At 39.2% G+C, this 27,550-nt stretch overlaps 1 protein-coding gene across 3 annotated transcripts in view; it reads right to left on the bottom strand.

The window, feature by feature from the left end:
• Positions 1–654: 654 nt before the first annotated feature.
• Positions 655–27,550, bottom strand: part of znf609b (zinc finger protein 609b) — a 162,116-nt gene continuing 135,220 nt past the window's right edge. For 2 of the 3 annotated variants that reach the window (XM_061974896.2, XM_061974898.2), the window contains exons 4-8: positions 21,640–21,727; positions 15,764–18,128; positions 15,285–15,651; positions 9,524–9,874; positions 655–1,529 (exon numbers count right to left, since the gene is read on the bottom strand). In XM_061974896.2, the coding sequence (XP_061830880.2) occupies positions 1,486–1,529; positions 9,524–9,874; positions 15,285–15,651; positions 15,764–18,128; positions 21,640–21,727 (3,215 nt within the window). In that variant the 3' untranslated portion in view covers positions 655–1,485. The remainder of the gene's footprint in view (positions 1,530–9,523; positions 9,875–15,284; positions 15,652–15,763; positions 18,129–21,639; positions 21,728–27,550) is intronic. The other variant, XM_061974899.2, reaches the window with a different exon arrangement.

The following is a 27,550-nucleotide window of genomic DNA, read 5'->3' as shown; positions in this document are numbered from 1 at the left end:
AAATTAATTTTCATTAATTTTTCATATTTTGAATTCTTTTGAAAGGCTTACAAAAAAACTACATTTGAATTGTAATTCCATGCTATTGACAGGACTATTAATTTTAATGAAGTTAGCTTACCATGTTTACAGTATGATAATTGTGATAGAAATGTGAATTTTAGGCACAGAATATTTTTTACAATTGAACAAGGCAGTAGATTATACAAGCTTGGACAGAAAGTTAATAATGACACTATGTTTTTTTTTTAATGGAATTGTTTAGTACTGTTTTACCATTTGTTTACTGTTTATACTTTCAATTAACAAATTGAAGTCTTGTGAAAGGTTGACAGGATAACTGGCATTAACTGTCAAAATAATTTCAAACTATTGAAGTTAGCTTACAGAATAAACATGTCAATCAACCCATATGATTTTTGCTGTAATATTTTTGTTTTGAAAAGTCACTGTGACTGATAGAAAAGTGATGGTTTTAGCAACATTTTAACCTGTCTGAATGCTAATAATCATTTTGCGTCGGGGGCCTTCGCCCCCCTGAACTCCCCACCAGGACTTTGTCCTGGACCTACCGGGGACTGCGGCCCCTGGACCCTGGACCCTGGCTACTAGGTTTTTCTGATTTCAAAAGTTGGCAGGTATGACACACACACACACACACACACACACACGTACACACAGCCAATCCAAACAACTTGTATGCAAGCTGAAGGAGTGTTGAAATGTGAGCTGATGCTAACGAGCGTGGAAATAGAGACAGCATCAAAACCAGCGTTCTGACATTGAAAAGGTGACGATCAGTAACCCAACGCGAGTTGTCCGACAGAAGCTCACGTTTATATACTCTGTTGAGGTTTAGCGGTCCCTTGGCCAAAGCACACTGACATCATCCCTGAAACATGAACTGCGGTGTTCAAACGTGGGAAATAATAATAATAATAATTATAAGTGACAGTGAGGATGAAAACTTCAGTCTCGGGTTGTTGAGTCTCTGAAGTGAGCAGCAGTTGCCGTGATCCCCTCTCCACAATGAAATAGAACCAAACATTTGTCAAGTTGCGGATATATTGTTGCTTCACGGGCATACAAAATGCCACAGACATTAAATTGAACTCATCTCAATAAGATTTTCTCTGCAAGTCTTTAATTAAAGTCTCACTCCCCTTTGCCATCAGTCACCAAATCCCCCCCGGAAACCTCTGCTAGTTTCTTCTGTTTACAACAAAAAAACACTGCAGTCAAAGAAAAGCAACAGTCTATTTTTGCATTGTGTTTGTTGACAGTGCAAAGACTAGTAAGTCAGAGGAGGGGGGGCGTTTCCTCTGCATGAGGGGTGGGGGGAGAGCGATGGCTTTCAAACCTGGAGCACGAGTCCAAGCGTCACGGAGGAGGGACAAGCTGCCGACACCGAGGCAGACCAAAGAGACACAAACACCATTCAACTGATGTCTAAGACGAGTAGCATCCTTTGCACATGTGAGCCAGTCACATGAATCTTTGCAGGGTGGAGGTGTGACGATCGGGCTTCCCTGTTAAACACACAAGATAAAGGCCCATTCATTAATAATCAGCTGACGCCAAATAGAGAAATACATGTTCAAAGACAAGAGATCAAAAATATAATTTGGGGTAAACTGGATTTACAGTTAGACGAGAAAATCGAACCGCAAAAACATGATCCAATTTCAAAAGGAAATACCAAATATGTTTATGATTGGTGCAACTTATTTTTTATATATATATATATATATATATATATATATATATGTTATCGGTACTAAAATGTATTTCGATACTTTGACCACAAAAAATTGCATTATTGGCTTTAATTTAACAAAAAGATCTTACAGTGCATTAAACACTTGTTTCTTATTGCAAGTTTGTCCTTAAGTAAAATAGTAAACATACAAGACAACTTAACTTGTCTTTTAGTAGTAAGTAAGCAAACAAAGGCTCCTAATTAGTCTGCTGACGTATGCAGTAACATATTGTGTTATTTCTTATTCTATTATTTTGTCAAAATTATATAGGACAAGCTGTAAAAATTGATTATTAGTCCACTTGTTCATTTACTGTTAATATCTGCTTATTTTCAATTTCAACATGTTCTATCTACACTTCTATTAAAATGTAATAATAACTTACTATTGTGTTGTTTGATACTTTACATTAGTTTTGAGCGATACCACAAATTTAGGTATCAATGCGATACCAAGTAGGTACAGGATCATACATTGGTCATATTCAAAGTCCTCATGTGTCCAGGGACATATTTCCTGAGTTTATAAACATAATATGAATTTTAAAAAAAGGAAAAAAAGATTTTGTGACGATAAAAAATATTGATGTAATCATAGTATCGACTAGATACGCTATTGTACTTGGTATCATTACAGTGGATGTCAGATGTAGATCCACCCATGGCATTTGTTTACATTCAGGCGCGCGAGCTTATCCTCCAACGGTGTGTAGTGAAATATGTTTAGCTATTCCTCGTCCTGCAGGGATGATACTTGTAAGAAACTAACTTTATTTGTCGCCATGGTGGCGAGGATTAGTGATTTAGAAGTAGCTGACTAGCACTGCCGACTGCGGATGGATGTTTGCTGCTAGCTAGACTTAAAGCACCTCTTCCTGAGGGCATTTCAGTGTCATAGCTTCACCTTTAACGTCAGTTTTTAGGCCAAAATGCGTCCGTTCTCCCTTTCTGTCTACACACATTGTCTGCTTGTAAGTACTCCTTGATTGTGCACTGCCGAACATGCTCCTCTACTCGCAAAACCAGCAATGTAATGCCCGTTAAAAAAACGGGAACCTGTACTTTTCAAACAGAGTATGGTACTGTTTTTGATTCATTAGTACCGCGATACTATACTAGTACCGGTATACCGTACAACCCTAAAATATATACATGCACACACACATATATATATATATATATATACACACACAGGTAAAAGCCAGTAAATTAGAATATTTTGAAAAACTTGATTTATTTCAGTAATTGCATTCAAAAGGTGTAACTTGTACATTATATTTATTCATTGCACACAGACTGATGCATTCAAATGTTTATTTCATTTAATTTTGATGATTTGAAGTGGCAACAAATGAAAATCCAAAATTCCGTGTGTCACAAAATTAGAATATTACTTAAGGCTAATACAAAAAAGGGATTTTTAGAAATGTTGGCCAACTGAAAAGTATGAAAATGAAAAATATGAGCATGTACAATACTCAATACTTGGTTGGAGCTCCTTTTGCCTCAATTACTGCGTTAATGCGGCGTGGCATGGAGTCGATGAGTTTCTGGCACTGCTCAGGTGTTATGAGAGCCCAGGTTGCTCTGATAGTGGCCTTCAACTCTTCTGCGTTTTTGGGTCTGGCATTCTGCATCTTCCTTTTCACAATACCCCACAGATTTTCTATGGGGCTAAGGTCAGGGGAGTTGGCGGGCCAATTTAGAACAGAAATACCATGGTCCGTAAACCAGGCACGGGTAGATTTTGCGCTGTGTGTAGGCGCCAAGTCCTGTTGGAACTTGAAATCTCCATCTCCATAGAGCAGGTCAGCAGCAGGAAGCATGAAGTGCTCTAAAACTTGCTGGTAGACGGCTGCGTTGATCCTGGATCTCAGGAAACAGAGTGGACCGACACCAGCAGATGACATGGCACCCCAAACCATCACTGATGGTGGAAACTTTACACTAGACTTCAGGCAACGTGGATCCTGTGCCTCTCCTGTCTTCCTCCAGACTCTGGGACCTCGATTTCCAAAGGAAATGCAAAATTTGCTTTCGTCAGAAAACATGACTTTGGACCACTCAGCAGCAGTCCAGCTCTTTTTTTCCTTAGCCCAGGTGAGACGCTTTTCGCGCTGTTTCTTGGTCAACAGTGGCTTGACACGAGGTATGCGGCAGTTGAAACCCATGTCTTTCAAGCGTCTCTTGGTGGTGGATCTTGAAGCACTGACTCCAGCAGCTGTCCACTCCTTCTGAATCTCCCCCACATTTTTGAATGGGTTTTTTTTCACAATCTTGACCAGGGCGCGGTGATCCCTATCCCTTGTACACTTTTTCTGACCACAGTTTTTCCTTCCCTTTGCCTCTCCATTAATGTGTTTGGACACAGAGCTCTGAGAACAGCCAGCCTCTTCAGCAATAACCTTTTGTGTCTTTCCCTCCTTGTGCAATGTGTCGATGGTTGCCTTTTGGACAGCTGTCAAATCTGAAGTCTTCCCCATGTTTGTGTAGGCTTCAGAACTGGACTGAGAGACCATTTAAAGCCCTTTGCAGGTGTTTTGAGTTAATCAGCTGATTAGTTTGTGGCACCAGGTGTCTTCAAAATTTAACCCTTACACAATATTCTAATTTTGTGACACACGGAATTTTGGATTTTCATTTGTTGCCACTTCAAATCATCAAAATTAAATGAAATAAACATTTGAATGCATCAGTCTGTGTGCAATGAATAAATATAATGTACAAGTTACACCTTTTGAATGCAATTACTGAAATAAATCAAGTTTTTCAAAATATTCTAATTTACTGGCTTTTACCTGTATATATATATACATATAAATATTTTTTAAAGGAGCACTGCTAGGACCTCCAAAAATGTGTAAAAGTCATCAAAAAAGTGCTTTTGAAAATAGAGACATGAAACAAAACTGAAAAAAAAACCACAAAAACCCAAGGTGCTATAATATCCTGTTAACGTGTCTGGAAAATTTGCGGCATGTCATAATGAACCTGACTCAGCCTGAGCAAGTTTCATCCATCAGGGGGACAAATACATTTCAAAGTACACCATGTGAGTTTAAAACAGGTGTTGGGGAGTCTCCACCTGTAAGAGGATGTGAAAAGTGGAAAATAAAACCAACCCTTATTACCAATTGATGGCATTGTTGACTATAACACACAAAAAGTAATCAAGTCTATAATAAAAACACAGTAAAAAAAAATCAATGTCCTCAATTAATATCTAGTATACATTCTCAACCAACCGTTCTTCAAAGATTGAAGCTTCACTATAGTGTGGATTAAACTTTTTTTTAAACACATTGTATGTATGTTTGGCATAAATTAAGCATTTTAAGCATAACGATACTATAGTAGTATTGGCCAATAGATGAGACCAAACCAAATCAGAGAACGCTCTTCAGTATGGTGGCTTACAATTACTATATTGGATTAAGGAAAGTACAGGCGACTGTGGGTGTTGTTTCATGACTAAAGGGGTTTGAGTTTTCAAAAACTGCATTTAGAAAGTCATACACGTTTTCATGCTCGAGCAATGAAAATAGTCAATTTATAAATAATTCCTACTTGGCGGAAATTCATTTGCCAAGGTCAACCAATTAACAGCAACAAATGAGGGATTACTGTAACTCTAATCTCATGAAACATCCCTAAAGAGCACACGCCACATTTTTGAAGGATTTTCAAAAGAGTAACGCAATAATGACATTCCCCATACATTAATGAAGGCGTAATTCCATTACTAATTAATGTAATTTTTAGGAACGTATCTCTAAATAATTACTTTTTTTAAAGACAACGACAAACTGTAGAACATTCCAACATTGAGGCAGGTCATTCAGTTGTAGTTCAAGGGTTCTTCCACGAGATGTCACTGCAGCCTGCACCTATTTCCATGGTCACCCTCTGTGCCACTTATCATCACTGTGATCCTCTTGTCCTCAGAGGACCTACTTAGAATGGATGAGTTGAGGCGGCTAAATGCTTCACTGCATATTGTACTAGACTAGCAGCAGAGCACAGAGGACCAGCAAGGAGTCTATTTCCTTTTAGGTAAATGCAAGACGGAGGACAAAACAAATGTCACACAAGTGTACGTGTGTGTCAGGAGCTTTATATATCTTGTGCCCGCTGGCTGAAGTAGAAGGCTGTTATTTATATTACACTCTTGAGAAATCACTGGTCTGCATGTTGGTCTCTGTGGGGCACAATCCATTCATTATTATTCCTTTCTTTTTCGCCCTCTAAGGGGTCTTACTGTTCCCACCTGGAGCTGGTGGGACAAGGAGAGGGGGAGGCTGCTTGTTGACTGGCAACAATAGCTGATTGAAACATGCATCACCATCACTGATTTGTTCTATTTAGGTTGTACTATTTTATTTGACTAAATAATGGCTTGTATATTTTTAAATAACTGTTTTTCCCATCTACAATGAATATAGTATGACAATCAATACGAAAATGTTTCCACCCAGGATGTGGCGGCAATAACAAAATCAAAAATTGTGTAAAAAAGTTAAACACCAACCTATGTAAACTTGCTAGGAACTTTTGCTTTTCTTCGTTTAAAAAAAAAAAAAAAAAGGGCCTCGCATGTTGCTATGTCATTGGTGACTAAGGTCATTATTGTTAACATAATTAATGATACGTTTGCAACTTGTTCTTGTGACTTAGAGGCCACATTGGGTTATATATATATATATATATATATATATATATATATATATATATATATATATTGGACACACCTCATTCAATGTGTTTTCTTTATTATCATGACTATTGTCACTAAAGGCCTCAAAACTGTGAATGAACACATTTGGAGTTATGTACTTAACAAAAAAAGGTGAAATAACTGAAAACATGTTTTGTATTCTAGTTTCTTCAAAATAGCCACCCTTTTCTCTGATTACTGCTTTGCACACTCTAGGCATTCTCTCGATGAGCTTCAAGAAGTAGTCCCCTGAAATGGTTTTCACTTCACAGGTGTCATAGTTTTGATGCCTTCAGTGACAATCTACAATGTAAATAGTCATGAAAATAAAGAAAACGCTAAATATATTATGTATGTATATATATATTACATGGTACCACAGTATAAGATTAGCCGTTTTTAACATGTTTTTAGGAGATTTCTATGTTTTTCATTTTCATAATGGGCATTTGGACTCTCTGGTTTATGGTGTTTATATAAATTGGAAAAAACCCCACAATAATAGGAAGGTGGGTGGCAGTTCCAAAAGCAAGTTGTGAGTCATGTTGTTAACATGACCTTCCATACACAGCACACCTTTATTTGAGTGCTACAAAGGAGTTCCCTGCTTCAGACATTACTTCTGTGATAGCCCGTCTTTGGTTCCAAAATGCTTCGCTTTCATTTTGGTCACTGTCTGACTGTGAGGTGTACAAGCTACGAGGTCAAGAGAGCCTTAAAACAAGTAGATCCTGGTAAATCTGCAGGTCCTGACAAACGTGAGCCTTTCTTTTAAAAGTCAGCCGTTGATTTTATTGCAGAACCTCTTAGGCATATATTTAAACTGTCCTTGTCCAGTAATGAGATTCCTAAAATATGGAAATCAGCTTATGTTTTACCTTTGTTGAAAGGTGGAGATCTCACAGCAGTTAATAATATCAATACATCTCCGAATCATGCGTCCCAGCTAAAGTTCTTGAAAAGTTTGTTAGTAAACAACTTCAAGAATTCTTAGACACTTATGTTCTGCTTTCTCAACATCAATCCGGTCTTAGAAAGAGACATAGCACCATAACCGCTGTTATCAAAGTTGTGAATGACATTATTAAGGCATTAAATTGCAAAAAACATTGTGAAGCTCAATTTATTGACCTTTTAAAAGCATTTGATACGGTCGCCCATATCATTTTGGCAGACACAGGCACAGGATTGGCATTTATCATCATGCTTTAAAGTGGTTTTCTAATTTCCTGTCCGATAGAACCTAATGCGTCCAGTTTGCTGGGTCCTCCTCGTCTTTCCTCCCCGTGTTAAAGGGTGTACCTCAGGGTTCTATATTAGGTCCCTTGTTGTTTTCCCTCTATGTAAATAATCTCTGTGATAATGTGTCGGATGCTGCGTTACATTTTTATGCAGATGACGCGGTCATATATTGTTCATCCCCCGCTGTAGCGCAAACTTTTTGAGCTCCTGCAGTCTGCTGTTGATGTTGTTCAGCCCCAGTTGACTCAGTTAAGATTAGTGCTAAATGCAGAGAAATCTAAGGTGATGTTTTTAGGGTTGTACGGTATACCGGTATTAGTATAGTATCGCGATACCAATGAATCATATTCGGTACTATACCGCCTCTAAAAAGTACTGGTCCGCCACCCCCTGCAGGACGAGGATAAGCTAAACATGTTTCACGACACACTGTAGCTCACCGGCGTCAAAATGTAAACAAACGCCATGGGTGGACTGTAATGATACCAAGTACAGTAGCGTATCTAGTCGATACTACTTTGATTACGTCGATATTTTTTGGCATCACAACATCTTCTTTAGTTTTTTAAAAATGTATATTATGTTTATTAACTCAGGAAATATGTCCCTGGACACATGAAGACTTTGAATATGACCAATGTATGATCCTGTAACGACTTGGTATCGGATTGATACCCAAATTTGTGGTATCATCCAAAACTAATGTAAAGTATCAAACAACAGAAGATTAAGTGATTATTACATTTTAACAGAAGTGTAGAAAGTTAAAAGAGAAAGTAAGCAGATATTTAACAGTAAATGAACAAGTAGATTAACAATTCATTGTCTACTGCTTGTCCTTAATAATATAGACTAAATAATAGAATGGAAAATGACACAATATGTTACTGCATATGTCAGCAGACTAATTAGGAGCCTTTGTTTGCTTATTTACTAATAAAAGACAAGTTGTTTGGTATGTTCACTATTTTATTTGAGGACAAACTTGCAACAGGAAACATATGTTTAATGTACCCTAAGATTTTTAGTTAAAATAAAGGCAATAATGCCATTTTTTGTGGTACCAAAAAGTATCAAAATAATGTTGGTACCCGTACCAAAATATTGGTATCGGGACAACACTAGATGTTATTTTTAAAACGACTGCTTTTCCACCCGCCCCTCTCCCACATGCTACTGTGATTGGATATTTTGTCCCACCTGCCTAAAGACGAAATTAAATATAATTGGATTTAGTCTCTGTCAACATTTGTGTCTAGTTTTTAATTTGTTGACTAAACTGTCAATTATTTCGTCATTGTTTTAGTGAAAGTGCTTTTGTTTTCATTCGTTATCGTCCTAATTGCGTCATGGGAATTTAGGTCGTTGACGACAACGAAGACAAACATTTTTAATCAACCAATCAAACACGGTTTGTGTGTAGATGCTGAGCCACAAACGTGCCAGGGTTCGGTGACGTAGCTCGACCAAAGATTGACGTTAAAGTCGCAAACAGGTCGCATTGCCGTTTAAAATGCAGTCACATTTAAAAAGATCAAATTCCAAACAGATTCCCTCCTGATGTGGCCTAAATCTGATGCGAAAATATCAGAGTTAAAGCACTTTGGAGCGTTTAGACGAGGGGGGAAAAAAATATCCGTTTTTTGTCACTTCCGGGCAAAAAAAATCAGATTTGGTGTCCAGTGTCAACGGAGCCTTAGTGTGGCATCAGTTGATGTTTTGGACTTCCAGTCAGACTAAGCCTATAGTCATATTGTAAATGTAGTGACTTAAAAGAGCAGAGACAGGACAAGTGAGGACTGACTGACCTGTGGCGTAGGGCAGGTCGTATTGCCCTGAGAGCAGCGGGTATCCAAGGTGGTGGTGAGTGGGCATCATCCGCTGGGAAGGCGAGGAGCGTGGCCGGTCCACATCTCTTTCCCGATCCCTTTCTCCGCCAGCTCCTCGGTCCAGCTCTCGCTCAAGGGGGGGCTTGTCGCCTACTGTCGGAGATTTGCTTTTGTATTGGCTGGCGTGTTGATGTAGGATCTCTAGCGCTTTGGAGTCTGTTGCCATCTTGTTGACTGTCGGGCTAGTGCGAGATTTGTCGCTGGCCTCTTCAGCGCCAACTATTTTACTGCCGTATGGAGAAAAAGGATAGCCTCCGGGAAGGTAAGAACCTAGGCGAATAAGAATATGGGTGGATTAATTTAGGATTTATACATTATGCAAAGAGAGTGATTAAGTACAAGGTGACACATGGGTATTTATCAAAGTTGACACCTGTGGGCTGATTATGATCAAATCATTTAATTTGAGTCTCAAGCTACATGGACATGTTATGTAAGACATCAATAGTGTGGACACCTGACACACTGTCACATGAGTCTGAGCTGTCGGGATTGTAAACACAAGTGTTTACCTTTCTGGAAGGGCCGAACACCCTTTTGTCAAAGCTTTCTCAAGAATTTCCACACACTGCGTATTTCATAAGTCTCATTTTTAGCATGCTTGATGACATTTTCCACTAAAGAACATACAGTATTTAACATGACTAATTTTGGGACATTATTGGATTATAATTACTTGGGGTAAAATCTCAGCACAGACATGATACTAATTATTTTTAGTTATTTGTAAAAAAATATATTTTTACTGTATTGGCTTATTTTTAAGATGTTATTAGCATATATACCTTGTGGCTATATTGTACAATTTTTTATGATATATACATCTTTAATTTAATGCAAATTCTATGCGGGAAACTCACCCATGTTAATGAAAGGGCTTAGGAAGCTCACCGGAGATGGGAAGTGTAAGTTTAATTCAAGAGAGTTGTAACAAGCACATGGTTTAAATCAAAACGAGTCATAGTCATGTGTGCCTGACATGTGGTTTAAAATGAGCAAACCCAAAAATTACAAAAAAAGTAGGAGTGCCTTGAAATAGTCCACTATTCAACTACTCGACAATTCGATTTGAGGAGTTTGGTTGGACTATCAACCTTGCATTGAATCCTCCTACCTCTGTGGGAGGGAGTACCCGAGGACCTCCATGTACAGCGGGAGTGTTGGGAGGATATTCCGTCATGTGGGCCTGTGGGGATGCGCCACTCTTCCACACGGAGCCCGCCTTGTCACAGTGCACCTCACGCAGGCTACTTGCCCAAAACTGGTCGCGCCGGGCAGGAGCCCGACACACTACTGTGCCCTGCCGCGCCAATCCGGGGGACCTCTCTAAACCATCTAATCTCTGCTGTGTTTATCTGAGTGTTTTAGCATTTTCCTTTGAGGTGGAAAAAGTCGCAAATGAGATCTGTATGTTTGTGGGGATCCCCATTAGCTGTGCCTTACACACAAAAAAAAACATTGACGTTCAATGGTTAGTCGACTACGGGCAAAATCTAACCAATCAGATTTGAATATGGAAACCCTTAGTTGAAAACAACCCTAGTTAAAAGACATTTTCAAAACAAGAACCTAACATTTCAGAAAAGCAGTAATGTATTTCAAATGAAACCTACATATGTGTAACAGTGATCATACCAGCCTTGCACACACCTGGCTTGAACCAGTGACCACATATCCCCACTGACTGAGAGTTAAAGGGGAACATTATCACCAGACCTATGTAAGCGTCAATATATACCTTGATGTTGCAGAAAAAAGACCATATCTTTTTTTAACCGATTTCCGAACTCTAAATGGGTGAATTTTGGCGAATTAAACGCCTTTCTATTATTCGCTCTCGGAGCGATGACGTCACGTTGTGACGTCACATCGGGAAGCAATCCGCCATTTTCTCACTTTCGTCGGTGTGTTGTCGGAGGGTGTAACAACACGAACAGGGACGGATTCAAGTTGCACCAGTGGCCCAAAGGTGCGAAAGTGGCAAGAAATTGGACGAAATTTGTTCAAAATATGAGGCTGTGGGGAAAGCCGACGAAATGGTCAGTCGTTTGTTCCGCACACTTTACCGACGAAAGCTATGCTACGACAGAGATGGCAAGAATGTGTGGATATCCTGCGACACTCAAAGCAGATGCTGACATCAACTCCAAAACTGGACAGATCAGCTTTCAGGAAAAGAGAGCGGATGAGGGTATGTCTACAGAATATATTACCGGTGAAAACTTTATTCATTACTCGCGGTTTTACGTAAATTATTATACATAAACTGTGTTTACCAATAATTTAGCTTAAAAACATTTATTTTTTTCAATCATTCGAGTACATTCGGGTAGTCTTGTGTAATGCAGTATTTTGTGTCTATTTAGGTATGGTTAACCTGAGTGCTGAAATCGTGGAAAAATATATGTTCTTAGCGCGCCTGAAATGGGCTGTCTGCACTCTCAAAGTGCATGTTGTTGCCAAATGTATTTCATATGCTGTAAACCTAGTTCATAGTTGTTAGTTTCCTTTAATGCCAAACAAACACATACCAATCGTTGGTTAGAAGGCGATCGCCGAATTCGCCCTCGCTTTCTCCCGTGTCGCTGGCTGTCGTGTCGTTTTCGTCGGTTTCGCTTGCATACGGTTCAAACCGATATGGCTCAATAGCTTCAGTTTCTTCTTCAATTTCGTTTTCGCTACCTGCCTCCACACTACAACCATCCGTTTCAATACATGCCTAATCTGTTGAATCGCTTAAGCCGCTGAAATCCGAGTCTGAATCTGAGCTAATGTCGCTATACCTTGCTGTTCTATCCGCCATGTTTGTTTGTGTTGGCATCACTATGTGACGTCACAGGAAAATGGACGGGTGTATATAACGATGGTTAAAATCAGGCACTTTGAAGATTTTTTTTAGGGATATTGCGTGATGGGTAAAATTTTGAAAAAAATAAGCCACTGGGAACTGATTTTTAATGGTTTTAACCCTTCTGAAATTGTGATAATGTTCCCCTTTAATGGGGAACTACACTTTTTTGAGAATTTTGCCTATCTTTCTCAATCATTATCAGAGAAAAGAACACACTTCTGTTTTGTTTTTTTAAACGCTTTTAAAGATGATAAAACACGCTTGAAAGATGCGCCTAACGGAAGTCACCGTTGTAGCCTTTAAAGCTCTCTAAAACAACTTCAAAACCCTCCAGCAACATTTTATATACACACTGCAAGTCTATATATAATGTAGTAACAGACATGTTCATAACAATATGTAATATGTACAATATTTACTGTATTTTGATCATTTTAATCATTTCCGGGGCCTGATTTCTTCCGCGCTTTGATTTCTATTTCCATGGCAGCGCACATCTGACTTCTGGCAACATGTGTGTTCCTACTTCCGGAAACAAACACGCGTGTGTTTTCTAATCATGGCAGACTTGGTAACAGACAACAAAGACCACTATTTTTGGACAAATGAGGATTTACAAATGCATACTTTTGAAGCTAAATATACTGCTGCTTATAGAAGCGAGCACAAAGGAAGAGTGAGACGGAGCTGACGGAAGCCGAGAGGGGGATGAAAGCCATTTTGACGCTATAAATATGGAACTTGGAAACAAGCTATTGCGACATAAATGGATTGCTTACCCAAAAACAAAAGGAAACGTCCCCGGTCAGCTGGACCCGGTCAGCTGGACTAGAGGAACAACTGTCAATCGAGTGAGTCACTTTAATATCTTTAATACATATAATTTATATGCCTATTTCAAAAGGCCACGGCGCCCTGACACCCCTTCTCAACTGTCTATGCGACGTCAAGGCTTGGTTAGCCCAGAAGTTTTTAATAATGAATGAGGGAAACACGGAAATTTTAGTTTTTGGTCCGGCCCTCACTGACTTGCGACCATTGCAAAATTATGTGCGTCCCAAAGTCACCAGCCTTGGCGTCACTATAGACAGCGATTTTAAACTTGACAAACAAGTCAATGGCGTTTTAAAATCGTGTTTTTATCATCTTCGTCTTATAGCAAAGGTACAACCGTTTTTATCTTTTAACCTTTTTGAACAAGTTGTGCATGCTTTTATTTCAAGTCGCCTGGACTACTGCAATGCACTTTATGCTGGCATTAGCCAAAAAGCTCTCTCCCGGTTGCACTTAGTCCAGAACGCGGCAGCACGACTTTTAACAGGGGCCAGGAAACGCCAGCATATAACCCCAATTCTTGAGAGTTTGCACTGGCTCCCTGTTCATTTTAGAATTGATTTTAAAACCTTGCTGTTTGTTTTTATAGCTTTACATGGACTAGCACCTCAGTATATCTCGGACCTCATCCAAATTTACAATCCTGCGCGCGCTCTGAGGTCCGAGAGCCAGTTCCAGCTCGTAGTGCCCAAGACCAGACTTAAAACCAGGGGAGACAGGGCCTTCTCTGTGGTCGGCCCTAAGCTCTGGAACACTCTGCCCCTCCATGTTTGAACTGCTCCCACAGTGGAGTGTTTTAAGTCTCGTCTTAAGACCCACTTTTATTCTCTGGCTTTTAACACTACGTAAGTTGTGTGGTCCTCTGTTGTCCTCTGTGTTTTTAAAATTTTGATTTCTATTTACTGTTTTAATTGGTTTTACCCTTTAAAATCGTTTTTAATCATATTTATTTTATATTGTTTTTTATATTGGTTTTATATGTATTTATTTTTTGTTTTTATTCAGTCATTGGTGGAGCTAAGGATAATATTTTAATATTATCACTTTGGAAAAATGTTGTTGTTTAAATGTGCTATACAAATAAAGTGGATTGGATTGGAATATCAATCATGATACACGCCATGCATGTTAGTACAACTACAGTACATACGCTGTCTGGCTAGCTCAGCAGTTTACAAACACAACATGTGGACTAATACTTTAGATACGGAATATGATTGTTCATGTTTTTCAGTCAGTACAAATTGGTGTCATATCGCAGTGTTGTGTATTACAAACTCAAACGTGTTTTGTGTTGTTGTAGAAGCTAGCTTATCTCTTGCCGTAGCTAGCTTTTATGTCTAATACCGAAGAACACTAATGTGTTACTACGCTAGAAAAAGAGTTCTTCATCGTTCGCTCTTACAATAACAATATCGCTACAGCTTGGTTATTATACAGGTTACGGAACGAAAATGAAGTATTGTTGATGTTTTTTAATACATTTTTAAAGTGATTGAGAGGTAGAATTGATTGCTCCCATTAGCTGCATTGCTAACCACCTAGTACAAGCCCATTTTTATGTCAGAAGACGGAAAAAACGAAACCATTTGTCTTCTTTTCTTTCATAATGATCGTGAGGGATAGGCAAAATTTAAAAAAAAGTGCAGTTTCTCTTTAAAACATTGAGAGAAGGCAAGATCTGATCCATCTGTTCTCGATTACTGAGGATGTTTCAGATTCTTTTTTTTTCTTTTTTTTAACAGATGTTACATATTTTATACATATAGATTTACGCACATCGCAAAGGGACTCAACAATAATGCAAACTGGGAAACTAAAAACACAGCAGTACTACATTTGGGTCAATAATAAAATCAGTCGTTGGGCATGGTAACTAAGTGTTAAAATACAAGACTCATACCAAAGTTATTCAAATAAAATAAAAAACATAATTTGCCAGCTTACAACTTCCTATATTTTACGCATAATGTAACCATGGATGTTTTGTCCTACCTGGGTAGTTCTGCATCATGACCGAAGGCATGCCCCTGTAACCAGGGTGGTTGGGATCATAACCTTGTCCATAGGGGTAACCATGCATGTAGGGCATGTATCCTTGATGCTGCGCTAGTGGTGATGAGAACTGCAAGTGGGGATTTGTACGCGAGTCTTTGCTCAGCATCCGAAGTTCCTCAGAATGTATCCGAGGGTCAGTACTTTCTTTGCTCTCCTCCTTGAGCCCACTTTGACTGTCCTTATGTCTGCACCTTTCGTCCTTTGATTTCCTATCACGTTCCCGTTCTCTGTCTCTTTCATCCTTCCATCGTGGTTGTTGGTGCTGGTGTTCACTTTCCAAGGCCTTTTGGTTCTCAGGGTACTGCTGGTGGTCAAAACAAAGCAACATAGATGACAAATGCAGATATCTATATATTCAATCAAGACCAAAAACACACTCCTGGCTTGCACCCATGATTTTCTAAAATCATATTTACCTGTCTGTACCACATAGTCTGCTCTGTGCCAGCCTGACATCTTGAATCCAGTGCTTGCTTCAAGTCCTCCTTCCCATGGTGTCCCTCTGTCAGCTTCATCTTTAGCCCTTCAGCTTGCTGGGACTTTGCGTCTTCCCCCTTAATGCCTCCCATAGATTTGGACGAAACCTCAGAAGGCGAGTCTCTGGATTTGTTAGTAGGCTGTGGCGTCTTTCCAAGATCAGACTGAATGGGGGTTTTGGAAAGGTTTGGCTGCATTGGACTCTTTTGTTTCCACTCCTCCTTAATGGAAGCTTCTCTTTCTTTCAGGGCAATGTCAGACTTTTTCTCTGCAGCACGATGCTGTTCTGCCATTTGTCGCTGGCGTTCCTCAAACTGCTGTCGATAGGCTGGGTTAGTGTTCATTAAATGGGTATGGTAGGCCTGATCCGAATGATACGCGTAAGGAGGTACATAGGCATACTGATTGTAGTAAAGAGGTTGCATATACATGTTGGATCGTTGTTGAATAACAGATGGTTGTTGCTGCTGTTGCTGCTGCTGTTGTTGCTGTTGCTGTTGCTGTTGTTGTTGTTGTTGTTGTTGTTGCTGCTGTTGCTGCTGGCCAGTAACTATATCAAGTCTGCGATCCTCATGAACCTCAATCTTGACTTTCTCCTCAACCTGATCCTGGTCATCCTCCCTTTTAATCTTCACCTGACCTTCTGGCACCGGTGTACCTGCATTAGGCCCACTAGGACTAGGGTTGACATTATTAGGCGAGTAATATGTTTCATAGCCAGCATAGTATGGGGAATCTTTGCTGGGTGTCTGATTTGGAAAAAGAGCTTTTTTGACACTTTCTCTGAGTGACTGGTCCTCTGTCCTATTTTTGACTCCGTCTACTTTCCCCTCACCATCCTCACCAGCATCAGAGATGTCCGAGTAGGCTGGACTGTGCGTTTTTACAGAGGAGTTATCAGCACCATTCTGGTTTCCCATGTGGAGAGGCGTAAGAGGCTGTGGCACTCCACTGCCATCTATACGACTGGCTACACCGATGGATGGACTTGGGGCATTATCAGAAAAACTGTAGATCTTGTCAGCCTCAGCCTTAATGCTTGCCAAACGACTCTGATGAGGATCTGAGGAACCATTAAGAAGCCCTTCAGCCTTATTCCCCTGATCACACGGCTCTGAGAACGGTGGGTTTACCTCCTCCAGTTTCCCTCCCTTTGCCAGAGACTTGGGACTGTCAGCCTCCTTTCCACCATCCTTTTTCTTCTTGTCTTTCTTCTTCTTGTCTTTGGAACTACATGGAGGAGGATCTCCAATGGCAGGGGGTTTGGGTTGTGTTCCTTTCATTTGGGGGCTCTTCGGGATTCCTTGCAACACCGGTGCAAGTCCTGGGGAAGAATTTGGATTTCCCGGTGGAAAAGAGAACATTTGCTGTGATGCTGAAGCGCCAGTGCCGACTGTCCGAGGTGACTTCATATTTTTCTGAGCCATTTTATCTGCCTTTGTGCTGCCTTTTTTTGACTTATCAGAGCCTCTCTTCTCATCGATACCATCATTACTGGCTTCATCAGTAAGGCATGCCCCATCATCACATACTTCCATTGGGGTGCCTCCACTTTCTGGATCAGTTTCAGCAATTTTCTTTTTGCTCTGCTTTGAGCAAAACTTGCCCGGTGACGGGGAAGGACTTTGAACATCAAAGTTCCTTCCTTTTGGAGTGACTGACCTGGCAGGAGACAGTGATCCTTTATGTGAGATGGATGCTCCATTACAGTTCCCAGGTTCAGGGTGAAGTGTTGAGTCCTCTCCGTATTCACTGTCTACATCTAATTCCAACTTCACATCCTCGTCAGTGTGAGCACGGGCTTGGTGGTACTTGAGACCATTAATGTGCTTATACTTTTTGTTGCAATTGGGATGAGGGCAGTCAATAAGAACAGGTGAAGGACAGCTCCGATCAACAGGAGGCAGAAGTGGCTCAGCCTTGATAGAAGGAATGAGGAGACCTGTTAGCCCAATCCCTCCATTGTTAGAGTTTGTCCGCATGCGTTTGTTGCCTTTGGTGTCCTCGGAGCTAGAATTGGGCTCCATGTCTGAGGCAGGTTTGGTCTTACGTTTTCCAGCTGGTGAGGGGCTGGCCTTAATATCCTCTGTGTTGCTGTTGGGTGGAGTGCGACGCTCCGAGGGAGTCTGGCTTCCCCTTCGGCCCTTGGTGTTCGAGGCAGCACGCGTCTTGTTGTTGGTGGCGCCTTTGTTGTCTGACGAGTTGCTGTTCTCGTTGATGGGGGTGTTGCTGTTTGGTCTCATCCGCTTACCTCGGCCCCGGCCATTCCTCATTTCCAGGTCACTTGTCGGGGATTCACAAAAACTGCAACAACAACAAAAAAGTTTGGTGAGTCTAAATGCAAACAGATCTACTCCGGATAAAATAATTACCAACTTAAGAATGCCAGTCAATTCGTATAATAATTTGATAAATTTAACTGAAAATCTCATGCAAAAATATACAACAAAGTGGCAAGAAATACTTCAACAATGAATAAAGCTAAATATGTATTGGATCAAAAATCACTTCATATTCTTTACTGCTCGCTAGTGTTACTATATCTGAGTTGTGCAGAAATATGGGGAAATAATTACAAAAGGATGCTTCATTCACTAACCGTGTTACAAAAAAGATCAGTTAGGATAATACATAATGTTGGATATAGAGAACATTCCAACCCTTCAATTATTGAATCGAAAATATTTAAATTCCACGATATAGTGAATTTGCAAACAGCTCAAATTATGTACAAAGCAAATGATAAATATTATGTATGTATATATACTTCATATAACCTGCTACCCAAGAACGTACAACAGTTCTTCTCAACAAAATAAGAGAAATATAACCTCAAAGAAAAAAAGTAACTTAAAACATTTGTATGCATGTACAACACTTAAAACATTTAGTATATCAATTAAATGATGAAATGGATTACGTAAAGAAATCAAACAATGCACTGATATGATGCAGTTTAAGAAACTGTCCAAACTCAAAGTGTTTACAAAATACCAAGAAGAAGAACCATGATAAACATTCTGAACCTATTGATAATCTGATTCATCTCACTGTATGAAATACAACTTACTTCACTATTTATTAATTTTTTTGAATGTTATTATTTATGGAGTATTTTGTGAATGAATTGAGAATAGGAAGTGAACAAAAGTGTTAACAATTGCTGTGTAATGGAAAAGGGGGTAGGATTAAATAAGCTCTCTTCTTCCTACTTCTACTTTTATTGTTATTATTGTTATTATTATTATTATTATTATTATTATTATGTCTATAGTAAACATTTTTTGTAAAGATAAAAATAAATAAACCTTTACCGGTACTTATAATTTCAAAGCAAGTTATCCATCAATATGTAGAGGTACATAAAAAACTCGAATAATCAAACGCATGGGCAATTGTGCAATGATACCATGAGATGATTAAACATTTATGTAAGTGTTGTCAAATGATATATTAAAAAAAAAAAGAAATAAATCAGATGCATCACACTTGAATTTTGATTCATCATGATTAATCACAGGTTAACTGCATGCGTATTTTAAATAAAAAAGGAGGGCCTTCTGAAGGCAGTCTTTACTGCAAACGCAATAAAAACAAGTTTAACACCCCTGCTTTAGTGTAAACAACATATGTACAGTACATAAATAAAAAAGGAACTTCACAACACAAGTGGGACTGAGGGTCTTGTAAATTGAGTACTGATGTTGAGCAGGCTTGATTGGAACAAAGGACAGCAGGCAGGAACTCAACTTTTTTTATTTGAGCACAGCCTTGCCTCTCGTTAAAACACAGCAGCCGTCGGACCCCCAAAAGACCAACCACACTTTTGCGGCCTTCACAATAAAAGCGCTGCATGCAAAATATTGTCTGGCAGAATAAGTTTAATTAAATAACCTAAACAAGCTTCTTTTTTTTTGCACATTCGCTGTGTTCTGTAATTATTTTGGCTTTGCTGTGATGTGATGTTGTGGGTTTTAGTCCATATTGTGGATTTGTTTTACTTTGCTGTTTACTTACATTATTGAAGTATTAAATTACAATTCAGTTCAACTTGCACGTCACAAAATCATGTTTCAGAAGTACCCATTTGGTATTAGTATTTGTAAAAATGTAAACAATATCCATTGTCAAATTACATCAACTTGAGTATTTTAAGTGATATTGACAGATAAGAAAAAAAAAACATTTTATAAAAACTTAAAGACTGAATGTGATCCCAATAAAACTGAAGTTTTCTATGCTCCTACTTAGGGATTAAAAAAGACCTACTTTTCCCTATCATACTGTATACTTAAAACTTAAGCCTTTCCTGTAGGAAGTGTAGTAGGAAGAGAAAACAAATCCATAACAATTAAGTCCTTATAAGAAGCCTAATAAGAGTGTAAAATAAGCCAAAGCTCAAGTTGCACACCAGAACTTAGACAGTATTGCAAAAAAGATGCATCAGTGAGTTGTAGTCATTTTCTGCTGCTTATCAGTTTAGTAATTATAAGCCTGCTAGCAGGAGATGTGCCTCTTTTTTCAGGCTGTGTTAGTCAGACATACAATCACACCGCAACTGAATATCTCATTTTGTTCACACATTGTTGTGCTTTCTCCAAAAGACAATTACGTTTATACGTTTAAGTTATTTAACATTACCACCGAGTTCCGGCTGCAGTTATCCTATATATATATATATATATATATATTAATTTGATGTTGCTAAAACTTAGTGACCAGTGTTTAGTACTATACATAATCCCAATTTGTTTATTTGTGTTGATCCATCACCATTGAAAAAACAACTTTAAAAAACCGAGGCCTTAATTATATGACTGATTGTTGATGTCGGGCAAAATCTAACAAATCAGATCCGACTGTGAAAATCATTAAAGACAGCTCTACTGCCAACTAGGCTTGGGACAAGAACACATTTTGCTGGACAACATTTTCCCGCAAATTATTGCCGATAAACAATAGTATTGTCAGCAATTATTTTGAAACCAAAAGACCACTAATGTAAACATAAAACATCATATGTAACCCTTTCAAAGGCAATACACTTTTAATTTTCACAAGTATTCTTACCATTGTCATGTCAATAACTTTTTAATTGTCCAAAATAGGTAGACAATAAAACTCAAATAGATTCTCAATCTCAGTTGCACTTCAGTAAGTCAATAAGAATCTTCAAGTGCAGTTTTACCCACTGAGAACAACTGGGTCGGGCGGGGTTTTTTTGATCGCCATCACTTTCCAACAAGTTTTGCATATTGGTTGGTTAGTTCATCCATGTTGATGGGCCAATCTTGCTCTTTTGGTTTGAAGATAAAATATTCCCACAAGAGGACATTTGGCTTTGTAATCATGCTTTTTCCCCTGATTTGTGTTGACAAAGACTGTGGATGACTGACTAGAGGGTTCACTCCTTTCATTTATTTCTGCTATTTGACGAACGCAGCCGGGTACTAAGAGCGATGCACAGAGTGAAACCTCCTGTTTGAAAGCAAAACACGAAGAAAGCAAACACACAAATTAAGTTCATTGTCATTTATGTTTTGATTAATTTATTTATTGACTAAGGCCCAGGCTTACTAACAAAGTTACAATAGTTTGAGAGGCTAAGCCTATAAAAGTCACCAAGTTGGTCTTAAACTAGTAGCAGTCTCATTTTAAATTTCTGCTGGGATTTTTGTAGTCTAACTTTGCAGTTACTATAATCTGTCCAGAGAAATACAATTTCAGCGTACCTTGAAATGTAACCATTCACTTAGTTTGACGCACAGTCACAGGCATTACACAAAACTGAGAATACAAAGTAGTAGTGTCTTACCGAGGCGGAGCCCAGTCATGCCGTGTACAATCCAACAGAGTGCCCACGTACGTCTTGTTTCTCCAAGTAACATTCACCACCAACATTCCTGTAAGAAAAGAGAAGTATATAAATAATAAATACTGTGTATCTGGCCTATTTGCATCAATACAATGCTACGTACACTCAAAGTTCGATATAACACGATCATTGGGGTCCATAAAATACCGATCGCATTATTCCTGAGATCGCTATATATAGAAATCCTCATTTTTTTACCCTTCTCTTTTCCAAAGAATCCAATAAAAATGTTCCCCAAATCAGACGTGATGTGAATGGATAGTTAGTGCTTTCAGCTAGCCAGCTGTTAAGTTGGCGGAGCTAAGCTAGCTTCGGTCCAAAGCCCCCCGCTTCAAAGACAACAAGAACTGGACTCGGTGAAGGAAAAACCAATAGTATGGCTTTGTCTTCTTCTTGCACCCATCTTATGGAGAGGTTGTCCCAGCTAGAGGAACATGTCCGCCAGATAAAATGGAGTAACTTCGTAACTTTAGATGCCGTGGACACGCCTGTCAGCATGAGACATATTGAGCTAACTAGCCCAGTTTGTAGCAGCCCTGAACGACTTACAAGCTATACGGTGAGCCGGCTAAGACGCATAATAGATTTGGTTTGTTAGCTAGTCCTACACCCCAGTCTACACAATGTAAACAGGTGAAAACTTGGGGTTTATGGCACGAAATAAGACATAATGTTGGATATAGAGAACATACAAACCCTTTATTTATTAAATCACAATTATTAAAATTCCAACGATTTGGTGCATTTGCAAACAGCTAAAATGATGTATAAAGCAAACTGTAACCTGCTATCCAAGAATGTACAACAATTTGTATAAATATAACCTTAGAGGAAAATCTAAATTAAAACATTTGTATGCTCGTACAACACTTAAAACCTTTAGTATATCTGTATGTGGAATTAAACGATGGAACGGATTAACCAAAGAAATCAAACAAAGCACCAATATGATTTAGTTTAAGAGACTTGTTCAAACTACAAGTGTTCACAAAGTACACCGAACAATAATTATGATGAACGTTTTAAACCTTTTTTTTTTTTTTTATTGAGACAAAGATTATTTATGTATTTAATATTTGTTTGCTTACTATGGTCTATTATTTATTTATTCACTGTTCTGTTACAGAGAACAAGGACATAGGATAAAATTGCTATGGTATGAAAAGGGGTAGGATTCAATAAGCTCTGCTTCTTCCTACTCCTTTTTCGGACGTGCTGTAATGAAACAACTGGAATTGTGTGATGCATTACATTGTATCGTATGCATGTTCGAAATAAACTGAAACTGAACTGGACTCAACGATCGGATTACATAGAATATCACGTAATATCAAACTATTACAGTATTTTGACTACTTCAACACTGTATCAACAGCAAAACCCTGATTTAAACTATAGTACCATTCAGGATTGTTCAACCTGCATGACAGAAAGTCCTTCTGGGAAAGGTCCAACTCAAGTTACCAGGGATTATACAGTCAGCACATTTTCTATTTAAACCATTTCACAGTCCAGGAGATTTCCCTGAAGGATAATTGTTTATAATGTTTGACATTCCTCTTCGACTGTGCCTTAATGGAAATACCACGTCTCTGGTCTGTACGGCTCTTTAAAGCAATATGAGCTCTTAAGTTTATTAATTGTGTGGTGTGAACTACTTAATTTAGCTGATTGCACCAACAGTCCAGAAAAGCAGAGTGACTTCATTGGCATTACTGTAATCTGTCACTTCTGGGCAGCTATTAGACAAGTGTGACACTCAGCTTGAGCCTATCCTGTGTCTGATATCCGACCTCGCGTTTGAAATCTAAACTTAGATCACCGCTTCTGTCACCGCTATTTTTTTGTGTAACCAAGTAACTGTTCATGAGGCGACACTTTCCGAGTTCTTAAAATGTCACTATCATGTAAGGAAAAGTGTAGAAATAGGAAGCTTGCAGTGCAGTGATGGAAAAGAAAAGTCACGAATGGTTGACTACGTGCATTCATTTAAAAGCAAATCATCATATAACCACTTTCTGAGGATTAGGAGTACCACATTGCTTAATAACGTTCTAAATTCATCACCCTCGACGACGACGGTGACCTCAGTTTGCCACTTCAGCACTGCGGAGAAAGTGAAGGCTGCAGTGAGCTAACTTATCTAATGGCACAGGAATGCTGGCTGGCAGCTTCCGTCCCTCAGAGCATTTTATTAGCTAAAGAAAGATTTTTTGCTCGCCCCATTTTCCCTCTCTCCTTCCTTCATCACCACTTCCCCTTGTCAATGTTAAACATGATCTATATATTTCTCTCCAGCACCAGTTATAGTTCAGACTGTTCCCCTGCCTGGGGTTTATAGCAAATGTAGAAAATGACATTGGTAAGTATGTTTTTCACAAAATCGCAGTGACACTCAGTGGCAAGCATCTTGTTTCACCAAGGCTTAAGAAATTGTATAAATATTGATTTATCATGTGTGCAGAGTGGTAAATAGGATTGACACCATGTATCCTGATAAAGACCTGCTCGAAAAAGCCTTCAACAGCTGGCAAGGATCTTAGGCAGCTGACTGTGGTAGGATGTAGTTTGAGAGAAGGTAGTTGAGTGACAAGATGAACTCTTAGTGCTTTAGTTTAGGGTCTAATTACAAGACAGCATTTGTATAACCGACCAACATGAAGCATTTTATTTGTGGACGAGAAATATCAGTCTCATATTATGCAAATTACCGTATTTTCCGGACCATAGTGCTATTTTCAATCTTTTTTCATATATAAGGCACACCGGATTATAGGGCGCATTAAAGGAGTCATATCATTATTATTTGTTTTCTAAATTGAAAACACGTCCTTGTGGTCTACATCAGTGATTTGCAACCTTTTTTGAGCCACGGCACACTTTTTACATTTACAAAATCCTGCGGCACACCACCAACCAAAATGACACTCTTAACACAGTATATAAAACATATAGATAAGGGGGAAAATTTTCACAATTTCAGAAGGGTTAAAACCATTAAAAATCAGTTCCCAGTGGCTTATTTTATTTTTCGAAGTTTTTTAAAAAATTTTACCCATCACGCAATATCCCTAAAAAAAGGTTAAAAGTGCCTGATTTTAACCATCGTTATATACACCCGTCCATTTTTCTGTGACGTCACACAGTGATGCCAATACAAACAAACATGGCGGATAGAACAGCAAGGTATAGCGACATTACCTCGGATTCAGACTCGGATTTCAGCGGCTTAAGCGATTCAACAGATTACGCATGTATTGAAACGGATGGTTGTAGTGTGGAGGCAGGTAGCGAAAACGAAATCGAAGAAGAAACTGAAGCTATTGAGCCATATCGGTTTGAACCGTATGCAAGCGAAAACGACGAAAACGACACGACAGTCAGCGACACGGGAGAAAGCGAGGACGAATTCAGCGATCGTCTTCTAACCAACGATTGGTATGTGTTTGTTTGGCATTAAAGGAAACTAACAACTATGAACTAGGTTTACAGCATATGAAATACATTTGGCAACAACATGCACTTTGAGAGTGCAGACAGCCCAGTTTTCATCAATTAATATATTCTGTAGACATACCCTCATCCACTCTCTTTTCCTGAAAGCTGATCTGTCCAGTCCAGTTGGAAATGCATCTGCTTCGAGTGTCGCAGGATATCTACACATTCTTGCCATCTCTGTCGTAGCATAGCTTTCGTCGGTAAAGTGTGCGGAACAAACGTCCAATTTCTTGCCACTTTCGCATCTTTGGGCCACTGGTGCAACTTGAATCCGTCCCTGTTCGTGTTGTTACACCCTCCGACAACACACTGACGAGGCATGATGTCTCCAAGGTACGGAAAACAGTCGAAAAAACGGAAAATAACAGAGCTGATTTGACTCGGTGTTTGTAATGTGTTTGAGAAAATGGCGGATTGCTTCCCGATGTGACGTCACGCTGTGACGTCATCGCTCCGAGAGCGAGTAATAGAAAGGCGTTTAATTTGACAAAATTCACCCATTTAGAGTTCGAAAATCGGTTAAAAAAATATATGGTCTTTTTTCTGCAACATCAAGGTATATATTGACGCTCACATAGGTCTGGTGATAATGTTCCCCTTTAATAATATAGTTTCTAAATGTATTTCTACTCACCTAGTGTGAAACTTGGGCCTGAGCATCTAATTTACAATGGCTTTACAAGCTGGCAGTATTAATGTTTCTGCCACAGTGTGGGACTTTTTTGATTTAGCTACGAGTTCAACAACAAGGTAGCTAGCTTTGAGGGCTCTCTCGTTTAGCTTTGTGGTTTTTCTCAGAAAAGTTGCCTGTTTCTCATTGTTTGTACGTAAGCGTACAAAATAGTCCATCGGCTTGTTTTGAACAGAAGGGTGTTTCATTTGGAGATGGCGTTTAAGCTTGCTTGGCAAAATGGCGCTATTGGATAGCTCCTTTCTTTTACCATGAATTGATTAACGTGGACCCCGACTTAAACAAGTTGAGAAACTTATTCGAGTGTTACCATTTAGTGGTCAATTGTACGGAATATGTACTGTACTGTGAAATCTACTAATAAAAGTTTCAATCAATCAATCAAAAACTCACCACACACCAAGCACTGCGGAGTCGGTGCTGTCGCATCCCCGGTGAAAGTAAATCCAAATGAAAGATAGCTTTCGCTGTATTGCCTCAAGCTCACCGTCTTGTCTTTTTTATTTTGTCGACCACTCATACTAGGGCCTTCATCTGGGTCAGAATTTTGTCCAGGACCCTGTTCGGCATTTGCATTTTCCCTTCTCAAAAACTTCTCCATCACTGTCACTTGCTCGCCTCCTCTTGCTGCGATCCCAAACTGTCACTGTCACGTGTCGCGCAGCGCTAACTCGATTGTCTTTACAAGTATTTATCGCCCTCTGCTGACACCTACTGAAATAGAAGAGTATTACAATATCTGCCGCACTTTATTATAGCACAGACACCCGACAATGGTTAATTAGGAGATATTACATAATTTCCAACGGCACACCTGACAATCTCACGGCACCCTAGTGTGCCGCGGCACACTGGTTGAAAATCACTGGTCTACATAATGGTGGTTCTTTGGTCAAAATGTTGCATAGATTATGTTTTACAAGTCATCTTCAAGCCGCTTTCTGACAGTCACTTCCGGATGCGCCGTTTTGTGGGTGGTCTTATTTACGTGGCTACTTAAATCAATAACGGAGCAGCATCTCCTCATCCGTGGCTCACTAGCAACAACAAGGCCGAAAATGTGTCCCCGTGAAAAACCGTTCGACTGGAACTCTCTAATAACTAAAGTTCCTTAGGTGAATAATGTAAACTCACTACACCGGTATGTTTTAGCGCTTTCATGGTGAGTTTACAGACAGATATAAGTAAGAACTTTACGCTACTTCCTATTAGAAATGGCAACAGCAGAGGGTGAATGCCCCATAACATGAAGATAGAGGGGGAAAAAAGAAGCTTATCGACTATGGTGTCGGCACGGACTACAAAGGCGGACTGCGGAATTTTTCAGAATTATGCAGATCCCAAATACAGATCAGCAGGTACCAGAAAGTAGCTTTTGCATAATATTGCGAAACAAAACGCCAGCTAATATGTCTTACCTTATACACTCACCATAATAATACTTGTATGTTTAATGCGCCGACAATCCATCAAGCGGTGCGTCTTCATAGCTTACCAAAGTCGTACTAAAACATTTTGATCAACCTTTGAGTGCCGTGTGTAATGTTCTATATTTTCAATGGAACATAAAATGTTGGTGTTGTTTACTTGAGTCATATTGCTATCATATTTCAGTCTACACGTATCTCTTATGTTTGACTGCCATCTACTGGTCACATTTGT

Source organism: Nerophis lumbriciformis, linkage group LG15 (genome assembly GCF_033978685.3).
Source record: "Nerophis lumbriciformis linkage group LG15, RoL_Nlum_v2.1, whole genome shotgun sequence".
NCBI classification, from domain to species: Eukaryota; Metazoa; Chordata; class Actinopteri; order Syngnathiformes; family Syngnathidae; genus Nerophis; species Nerophis lumbriciformis.
This window is presented reverse-complemented; position numbering and strand designations above follow the sequence as displayed.